This window comes from Anabrus simplex, chromosome 2, assembly GCF_040414725.1.
Source record: "Anabrus simplex isolate iqAnaSimp1 chromosome 2, ASM4041472v1, whole genome shotgun sequence".
Taxonomy (NCBI): domain Eukaryota; kingdom Metazoa; phylum Arthropoda; class Insecta; order Orthoptera; family Tettigoniidae; genus Anabrus; species Anabrus simplex.
Genome location: NC_090266.1, coordinates 1,147,017,266 through 1,147,028,255, shown reverse-complemented (window position 1 = coordinate 1,147,028,255; position 10,990 = coordinate 1,147,017,266). Strand labels below are relative to the sequence as shown.

Sequence of the window (10,990 nt, the reverse complement as noted above, 5' to 3'; positions counted from 1 at the left end):
ACCAATGAAAAGAAGAAAGGAAGAAACTACATTTTCGGTAATTAAATGGCGTATGGCTTTTAGTGCCGGGTGTGTCCGAGGAAAAGTTCGGCTCGCCAGATGCAGATCATTTGATTTGACACCCGGAGGCGACCTGCGCTTAGTGATGAGGATGAAATAATGAAGACGACACATACACCCAGCCTCCGTGCCACCGAAATTAACCAATTAAGGTTAAAATTTCCGACTCTGCCGGGAATCGAACCCGGGACCCTGTGACCAAAGGCCAACACGCTAACCATTTAGCCATGGAGCCGGACTTCATTTTCGGTTAAAGATGAGTATAGGAGGGTTTACCTGGAAATACATTATATTATTCTAGCACGTTAAAATATCGCTTCTGTTCATTACGAGATTTGTCCTTCACTGAAATGCTTGAGTGTAAGAATTTTTTTTATTTTTCTGGCGATTTTCCTAAAGAGCAATTCAGTAAACTGATTGAAGTCTATGGGAATTATTTTGATTTAGTACGACTTAAATCCGAATTGAGGGCAATGTTTACTTCTGAACAGTTCAAAGATAAGACTGCGCCTCAAATCCAGATATTCCTATTGACCATTGGTCTCCACAGTGGTCTTATCGAGCTTTATAACTCAGTGTCGTCTCTCTGCATTAGGAATGATGTCTATAAAAAAGGATCATCTTGCTGAAATGAAATGAGGACTTCTGTAGTGACGTCACCAAGGAATTCTACAACGAGAATCGCAGGGTGGGATTCACCTACATGTAATAAGGGTGGGTGGAATTGGAATTTACTTACGGGTACTACATTGTGCTACTGCATCGTTACTAGTTGCATGCCTCGGTGGCGGCTCCAGGATACGCCACTGGAGATTATGCTGATGTAGGTGCCGTTATCTCTGAAGCTACAGATTTCTGCTAGATGGTCAACAAAGAGGGAAGCTGTAACAGTTGTGTACAAACAACTCGAGGAAATAATCAACGCTTTAATCTAGTATGACATCTATCCCCGAGACTGAAATAAAAGCTACAAACCTTTTGAAAAGTGTCAGTACTTTTGAATGTATTACATCGGGCGAGTTGGCTGTGCGGTTAGGGGCGCGCAGCTGTGTGCTTGGATCTCGCAGACAGTGGATTCGAGCCCCACTGTCGGCAGCCCTGAAGATGGTTTCCCGTGGTTTACTATTTTCACACCAGGAAAATGCTGAGGCTGTACCTTAATTAATGCCACGGCCGCTTCCTTCCCACTCCTAGGTCTTTCCTATCCCATCGTTGCCATAAGACCTATATGTAAAACAAACTGTAAAAAATTGAATGTATTACAGCTTTGTGCTTTTGGTTTAATCAGCTAACACGAATGGATATGGTAAAGAGTAATTTAAAAAAAGAAGGTATCGCCATCGCCCGATCAGTTAATTATATCAACCAACTTATCGAAGAGTTTCAGGAAACTGGAAGGAACACTACTACTGTAATTGATATAATCTCGGAAGCTAAGACCATAGCTGAAAGGCTCAATTTGGAACCTCAGTTCAAAGAGGTGCGAAAAGGGAAATAGAAGAGGATGGTTGACGAAGATTGTGAAGATGAAAGTTGGGATTGGACGGCTGAGGAAAGGTTCCACAACACGATCGTAGAAACAATAGACCATATCTGTAATGAACTAAAGAACGAGTTTCATACGTTACAAAATATGAAAAATGTTTGGGATTTTGCACGGGGCTCAGCTGCAGGCGTTAAAGGACGATGACATTAAAATCAGAGCAATGCAGATAACTGATATAATATAATAATGACGTTAACAAGGATGAATTAATAATATAACTGCCCAGTTTTAAATACCATGCACTTAATTTTACACCAACCATGAAAATAGCAAATCCTGGAAAATATATTTATCTTAATTTGCAAAAATGGACTACAAGATGCATGTCCGAATGTGACAGCGGCACTTAGGATTTTTATAACAATGCCTGTTTCAGTTTAATCGGGGTTTTAGTAAACTGAAACTAATAAAAACACATTTAAGAAATAGGACGGCACGACAATGCCTCACAAACTTGAGTATTATCAGTAGAGACGGGAATATGCCTATTTGCCTATTTTATTCCTGTGTTCAGGAACGTAGGCTTTTGAAATATAAATTGGTTTTAGGGTGTTTTTAGCTATATTTCGTTGGTTTTATTGTGCCTATAAATGCCTATATCAGGGGTTTGTGCCTATTTGGAGTATAATTGCCTACTTGATGCCTTTTGACTGTATTTAAAAAAGGACTATTTTCTTCTAGTGCATTATATTGTCGCTAGTGTGCTCGACAGAATTCTCTTTTCTCAATATCTGTTTACCCCACGAATAAAAATGGAATTCTCAGAAGTCACCAGAAATAGTTCTAGGGAAATTACGATCAGGAGAAACAAGGAACAATTTGACCTCGAAGCCTTCAACCCCTCCAACCTCCTAAGTCATATGCGAGAACCAGTCAACGTCGAACAATGTTGCACAACCCATATGTCCTGTATCTCCCTTTCGATGCGAACTGTTGTACGCGTCCGCTTTATGTTCAGAACGTGTTGTGATTTATTGTGAAGTGGAAGAATAAGAAGTGTGTTTGCAGCAATACCCAAAGAAAAATCGTCGAAGTCTTACTAGCTGATGCAGTGGATTACAGGGGATCCCACTTTCACTACGAATGGAAGGGTAGTCTGTCAAGCTTGCTGTAAGGAGGTAAGTTCGTTTGTTCCTTTTATCTGTTTTTGTGATTGAGAACTATGATCGCATTTCATTGAAGCATAAATAGGCCTATTCATTTATGTATTGAGGCAAGTTGTTTTGTTTCAATGCTGTATTATTTTAATGCTGTATGCTTTCAATAATTTATATTCCTAAAATTTAAATAATCATTAAATTACTGAACGAGGAGTTAGAAATCCGGTCGTCTCTTGTCACAAAATGGATGAAAATTAAGTACGTATTTTGAACTGTGATTCATTTCCTGTGAAAATAGAGATTTACAACTGAAATGCAATTTTTAAAACTCCCTTTAAAAAATCGTGAATTATATTACACTTCCGCTAAACCTTCGCGAAACACAGGTTGCATATACAATGTAGCCAGGCTAGGACGATGCCACAGAGTATTTTACAAGTTTGCCAAGACTATATTTACAAGACCAGGCCAGCGAAAAGACCGTTGGTCTGTATTGGTGAGGTCCTGTTAGTAACCGTTGTGCTTAGTGGTTGGGGGAGGGAGCATAGAGAGACTTAGGGGCGTAAGATTCCAGGTTAACAAGCCTCTAGCATCCCCTCTAGAGTCTTGCTGAATTGTGACAAAAATAAGGTTATGGGCGCATGTCACGACAATTTCAAATTACACGGTTTTTAATTTTCAACGAGGGTGGCGGCTTTGTGGGCACACATGATGCAGGATATATTGAAGGCAACAGAAAATAGATTTTATGACAGCTGATCCGGCTGACCAAAGCTGGCGAATAGAAACAAATGAAGTGTTCACAAATCTGAGATTTATAGTGCCTCGGTTTTCATTATTTTATATAAGTAAGAATACCGCTAGGCGTCAGCTTGGTGGGTCCTTGGCAAGCATAAAGGACGAATCTATCCTCTACGCTACTCCGGTATCGTTTCACGTCATTTTTGTTATATTTTTCACCCCGTGAACTCAACACGATACAGCCAAATTATAACTGAAAATCCTTGAGGACAAGTTCCCATGTAAATTACCGTACTAATTCCCTTGTTCCTACTTTAAAGTTTTGTACTTCTAGAAACACCATCTCTAATAGTCTCTTTTAATGAAACAAATGCATGATATACACTAGGCATTATTGCCAATTAGCCCAACTAGAAATTTAAGATACAGGGACAATGCAATTTATGTCAATTTCATTCTTTTTCAGGTCATATGTGAGAAAAATACCTCATAGATCAACTTAGAAATACTTCGATGCATCTAATACCAGTACAGCAATCTGTATCAACGCAGCCTTTCTGCCAATCCACTTTGGGCAGCGACCGACACCCATTTTCTTCAGACCTAAGCACTGCAATGTTGGGAGCTAATATGCCCCTGCATAAACCGGAGCATCTTCAAATTTCATCAAGCTGCCAGGAGCAATCACCAAGTTGGAGAAGGTGGCATGCCACTGGTGGAGTCATTTAGGATTGTGGAAGAAGTCAGGGGAAGTTTTGACCGAACCTTTGGGAAGGCAGCCGCTGTCAGCGAAATAAAACCAGATGAAGTGACTTCATTGAAGTTTTGTCCATTCACTTCATGTGATGTTGAGAGATCTTTCTCTCAGTAAAAAAACATTGTGCATAAGAGGAGTACAAGATTGTTACCGAAAAACATCGAGACGTTGCGTGTAAATTCCTTTTATAGTAATTGAGTGTGTTATTAAATAATTAATTTTTTCATGCCTATTTGGTTACACGTTAGTGCCTATTTAAATGCCTATTTTGGCTAATTTAAGAGCCTATACGCCTGCCTATTTTAAATGTTTTTAGTGCCTATAATTCTCGTCTATAATTATCAGCAATGAACATCAGTTAGCGTCTAAGATCTCATACGGTACGATGCTATTATTAAAACTTTTACGGAAATAAAACCTCGTAAAATTAAGTTTTAGCTTATACTTTTTCCATATTGCTTCTGTGTTTCAGAAAATAAGTCAAGATTTTATCTTATTTTCTCAAATATTTGTCTTTGAAGAATGTTAATTAACTTACAGACTGGTATTACAAAATGATCTTTCTTTTAACTATTTTCTTGTTATTGTGTAGGTATAATTTTATTTGTTTATTATGAGTTGAATCAGCTACCATAAAGAAAGTTCATACTGTTTATTTTTTGGAATTAAATTCACTTAAGCTATTTACCGTATGTTTCCAACAATTGAATGCTTATGTTTAGAAAATCGTGGTATGTTAAAATAAAACTAGATTTGTCTTTGTTAGTCTAAGTTTATTTGCCATTAAATATTTTGAGTTGTTTAAGAATATTGATTGGTTAAGTTGATTTTTAAATTAGGCCTAGGCCACTATGTTTTAGAATTCACATCTGTATTAATGTATGATTTTATGATTTAATTCGTACCCTACCTGTTCTGTTCGTTCATAAAAGAACTTAATATAACCACAATTGATTTTGTTTATATTAGACCTCATACTTCGCCATTGCGTCGATAAGGCGGGGGTGGGGGTGTAAATTACCGTACACTATTATCCCGGGCGCCAGAGAGCCTACATCCATCCCTGTATCTGCTGGCTACGAATGGCCCGCAGTTTGAACTGACGTCTACCAGACTTTCGCGGAACTAGAAACACTATCGCAACATACTTGTCCGGTGGAAGTGGCGACTTGCTTCCTCATCAGTCTATCTTATACCTTGATACAAACTAAGGTGAAATGAAGTTACAAAATGCAATATTTATGAATACTCGGCGAGTGCCACAATTTTCTGCTTATCATGAAATTTCTCTTGGGATCCTACTCTTCTGGTTCACAATTTTGCACCGAGTTTCAGAATTCCGTTTTTACCTATTTGAAGAATGAGAGAAAGGAATGACCTATGGCCCTATCTAGTGCATAGTGAATGGCTGTTCATATTGCGGGCAAGAAATACAGTACATGGAAAGGTACAGGCATTAATATCTGATAGAAGTGAAATGAATGGTGCTAATAATATGGACACCCAGCATTTAGTTTAATTTCCTAATGATTTCATCCTTCTTGTTCCTGACACTGTTCTTTTTAGACATTTCCACCAGCCAACGTCATGTAAACATGAAGAAGTGCCGGGATGGGCTAGTAGCAAATGCACTTTAGATAATACGTGCCACTTTGCGAGATATAACAAGACATTGATTGCAAGCGCACATAGCAGGACGGCCTTGAAACAGTGTAGTAGTACACAATACACTGTGAATTATGCCAAAAGTGTCAGGTTCCAAGTGGCTTTTACTTAAAAAGTGGTTACTGTAGTTTCCCAATTTCACATTGGATGGTAAAATTATATTCTGTCAAGTTTACAGCAAAGAGGTGAGTGAAAGTTGTTTTATATTTCCCCCTAACGAGTTATGATCATTGTAACAAAATAAACATGGTATTTTAATTGATGCGTATTAAAATATGTAATTTTGAAGCTGCAAAAAATTATTTTAGAACCTATTTGAGAGTGTATTTTAGGCAGGTAAAATAACATTTAAGCACGTAAAAATCCGAGGTCTAGTATTTACTATTGCATGTTTCTATGGTGGTTGGAAGTGTTGTGTGTTGTCTGAATATGAAGAGAAAAATGTTAAAACAAACTATCACCCCGTCTCCGAGCCACAAGAATTAATTAGCCGCGATTAAAATCCCCGATCCGGCCGGGAATCGAATCCGGGACCTTCTGAACCGAAGGCCTCAAAGCTGACAATTCAGCCAAGGGTTCGAACAAAACAAAATCATTATTGAATTTCATTATTTATATTTATCTTTCGTCTCAGAACAAAGCAAAAATCATTATTTAGTTCCATTATTTCTATCAATTTTTACCTGCAATTTTTGTAGTTTCAATCTTGCCGCCTGATGTTCAAGGTCGCGCCGCCAGGTGCGCTACTTTTAACAAGACTCTCAGTTTAGTACTGGAGAATACAGAAGTGTCCACTATTGTATAGTGTACTAGCGAATGTACCCGTGCTTCGCTACGGTATTCTACATTGTATTCGAATATCGAAGTAAATAGTGTACATGCAGTAAATAAGATTGTTTTAAAATTGCATGTCTCTTAGCGTTATCCGAGAACATGGGGAGGTCCCCGTATGTTGTTTCCAATGTAAAGTGTTTGTTACGGATTTGTGATATAACGGCAGGCTCACTTGCCTATTGCCATTCACAATCGAGTTGGGAAGTTTACATTATAATTGCAGGCCCCATTGCCTACTACGCGGACAGAATCGATTTGGGGAGTTTTCGTTAAAATGGCAGCCCCCTTTCCTACTTCCAGACAGATTACAGTTGAGGAGTTTCTATTATAATGGTAGGCAATTACCCTTCTATCACTCGAAATTGAGTTGTGCAGTTATCATTATAATGCCACGCCCATTTTCCTACATCCAGCCAGCTTACTGCCAGTCACACCACGTTGGTGAGTTTCCATCAAAATAGCAGGCCACTATGCCTAATGCCAGTCACATTTTAGATGAGGACATTTCTTTATAATGGCGGGCACCCTTGCCTACTGCCAAACACAATCGGGTAGGGGAATTTTAAACAAAACTGCATACTCACTTGCCTTCTGCAAGTCAAATCGAGAAGGGAACTATTCATTACAATTGTAGGCCTTCCTTACTAATGACAGTTACACAGGAGTTGGAGAAAGAACCGTTTCCTACTACCCGTCAAAGTCGGTGTGGGGAGTAATGATTACAATAGCAGACCCACCCTTTCTCGATCGCTAAAAATCGACATCAGTGAATATATATAGATCGACATACGAAAGTATATGCGTGTTTACAATATTGAAGACCTTCATTTACAAATTAACTGCTACTAAACGTACGTCATATCGAGAAAGGATTATACCATAAGACACGCCGGATTTAGTGGCCTAAATGGCTGGTTCTATGATATGTCATCTATTCTTGGGTCAGATTGAGTTAGAAACGTGGAACAGGGTAAAGGTTTTGTAAGATTATCTCACATTACATTCCTTTTCGTATAATTATGTGACAGCTACATACATAGCATTTGGCTCACATATGGCTACTGGGTGGGCCAATTTTCGTGAAGAGTTTGATGATTCTGTATTTCATATAAGTAATTGAAAGTATGAATTATGCATGTGAAAATTCCAAATTGACTTAACATCGATTAATAGACAAAAATCAAACGTAAAAGGAATACAGATACGGCAAAAAGTCATAAGACCAAGGTTGTAGATCATTCCAAATTGAACGGAGATTGTGCAATCCGTTATGTGATAGGAATTTCCGAAGGTCTGCACCATCATTAAAATTGCCTGCATATTTCGATATTCTTCGGGGATAAAAAGTGAAAAATTTAATGATCTAGGATGTTTTCCGTTCGTTACAGGCTAAAACGTATGATTTTGTCAAATTTCAAGTATCTTCTTTTTCTTCTGGCAGATTATGCCGCAATCTGGATTTTGGGCGAGGCGGGTAAAAATTATGACTTTCAGGAAACTAAACCAAAAATTATGGAGATGGTCATTATTACCCCTTAGAGGGAAACTGTACGAAAATTTCGCCAAAATAGTCAGTGTAGAGGCACACAGTCGTTACGATTTGATTTATAAAGATAGATAAGGAATTTGCTCCACGTACAACACCTTTTGGGCTAAGTCCGCTGGACTTAACCTGCAAAACTGACCATTCATGATATCTCCCTTATTAATCCACCTGACGAAAAAATGCACATGAAAAAAAAGGTTTAGAGGTGGAATTCAATCACGTTTGGCCGATTTCCAGTCAGCTTGGTCTTGTTCTGTATATATTGTGGAAGAGTAAAATCACCATTTGTGTTCCCTATAAACCGCCAGTCCATTCCGGAACATGAAATGTTATTTACGTTTAAAACCTACCTTTGGACAGGTGGATGCTAAATATAAATTTTGGTTCGAATGTCTTCAGTAGTTTTCAAGTTGTAAGGAATACGCTTTACACGCACCCGCTCGTGAGTCAAGTCCGATGGGACTTGATGGGACAGAAAAACGGTCCGTTAATGATATCTCCCTTATTAATCCTCGTATCGAAATGATGCACATGAGAAAAAAGGTTTAGAATTTAACTTCTACCAAAGTAGGTAGATTTCCATTAAGTTTGGTTGTGTATATTTTGTGGAAGTGCAAAATCACTGTTTCGGTTTCGTATAAACCCCCAGTCAGTTCAGGGATTTAGAAACAATATTTGCCCTAAAACCTATCAAGGACAGGTGTATTCTAAATATGAGTCTTGGTGGAAATACATCCAGTAGTTTCTAGCACTCGCGTACATACGGCGTAATTAAGGAAGAAAATAATACAGTTAAGAAAGTTGAAACTGATAGAAAATGGATTATAACTGAGGACAGCCGGATAACGACAAATATGTAAATGCCAAGTGAATGTATTGGAAAATCAAATGCCCCTCAATAAATTATGCTAGTGTGAGTTATGGATATAATAAAGCGGTAACAGAGGAGAAATTTAAGTCCAGTGATTCTTAGGTAAACAAATAATAAGATGATGACTAATGGTGTTATTACTTAATCTATTCGAGGGCGGTTATAACATCCAACGATATTCCGCCAATATCCCGCAGATAGGCCGATTGACGCCTCTCTTGCCTTCTACCCAAGGAACAACCACGAATTTAAAAGCATGATGAGGAAAATGGCAATACGTTACTTCCCTGCTGGCATGCAGTCAGAGACGTTGCCATGGTAACCTGTAGGTTCGTTGGCGGTCTGTCGGTCACTCAATGCAGAGCATGATACCAGCGGAAAATAGTAAATTTCTCCGTCATGTGAAGAGTAAGGTAAATTATGAACATAACAAAAGTTGTTTATAATGAAGAGACGTTTCACGTACAGTAAACGAAGTTTACAGAAAATCAATAGTATAAGAGAAAATGGAGGAAAACCATTCTGATTTTCCTATAAACCCCCCGTCTATTCAAAGATTTCAAAATGATATGCATATCGAAACCTTCCCCGGGATGAGTATACTCTAAATATGAAGTGTGGTTGAGATCTATCCAGCCGTTTCGACGTGAGGGTGGAAAATCCATTCAGGTTTTCCTACAAACCCCCGTCTATTCAAAGATTTTAAAATGATATGCATATCGGAACCTTCCCCGGGATGAGTATACTCTAAATATGAAGTTTGGTTGAGATCTATCCAGCCGTTTCGACGTGATGGTGGAAAAACCATTCTGTTTTTCCAATAAACCCCCCGAGTAGCCTATTCAAAGATTTTAAAATGATATGCATATCGAAACCTTCCCCGGGATGAGTATACTCTAAATATGAAGTTTGGTTGATATCTATCCAGCCGTTTCGACGTGATGGTGGAACAGACAAACAGACAGACAAACAGACACGAAACGTAAAAACCACCGATTCGGTCTTGAGTTGACCTAAAACGGATAAATATCTGAAAAATTGGCAAAACAAAAGAAATTACAGACAGCGGACCCCCTACAATTTTATTTATATAAATTTGCCAGTAGGTTGTGACTCCTCCACGCGCCTGATTCGCGAAATAGGACTTTGATGCTTTCCAACCTTTGGGAATTATACAGCATGGCCGGTATTATACAGCCTAAATTTCTTTCACCAGTCGATGAATAAAATAGCTTTCTGTGGTTTGTAACGGGAAATGTCCACTCAAGGTTTCCTACCCTGACATTTTCGATGTTCATTTGTCGTTTTTGTAGTGCAATGGAGAGTGACTCTTAACGTTGTCATGGTGACGTTGATCGTGTTGGCAAGGGTGTAACGTAAAGTTTGCTAAATAAATGTCAGACGGTCGTTAAGTTGCGCTTTTTAGGGTTACTGTTGTTGTTAGAATATTACAGTAACTCTGCAGCGTTTGTTGAACGTAAACAACAAACTGCAAGGTACCGTTTCAATGCACTTTCGTCATTCCTCCTATCAAGTGCAGTAATGTTAGTGTGTGGCAGTGTTATTAATTTTTTTCTTGGGCACAGGTTCTGTGAAAGTGGGACCCATGAAGCTTTGCACATCATGCTTTCTCTTCATTGGATTTATTATCGGTTTTGGTCGCTGTTGGGACACCGAGGAACTTGAAATTTTTGACCTGGTTGAAGAAATAGAAACCAACTTTTATTCGCTGCTTGGAGTACCAGAGGTATATATATTTTCTTTTAACTTTCATTTGTACGAGTACCATTATTTTGTTGAAGACAGCCTTATTTGAGCATATTTCAGCTTTTTGTCAGTGAAGGTTTCATTCCAAATTAGCCAAATAGGC

At 38.5% G+C, this 10,990-nt stretch overlaps 1 protein-coding gene across 2 annotated transcripts in view; it reads left to right on the top strand.

Moving 5' to 3' along the window:
* The first annotated feature begins 10,443 nt into the window (after positions 1–10,443).
* The window catches only part of LOC136864747 (uncharacterized protein F54F2.9), a 112,700-nt gene continuing 112,153 nt past the window's right edge, over positions 10,444–10,990 (top strand). For both annotated transcript variants that reach the window (XM_067142102.2, XM_067142101.2), the window contains exons 1-2: positions 10,444–10,616; positions 10,707–10,867. In XM_067142102.2, coding sequence (XP_066998203.2) covers positions 10,727–10,867 — 141 coding nt within the window. In that variant the 5' untranslated portion in view covers positions 10,444–10,616; positions 10,707–10,726. The remainder of the gene's footprint in view (positions 10,617–10,706; positions 10,868–10,990) is intronic.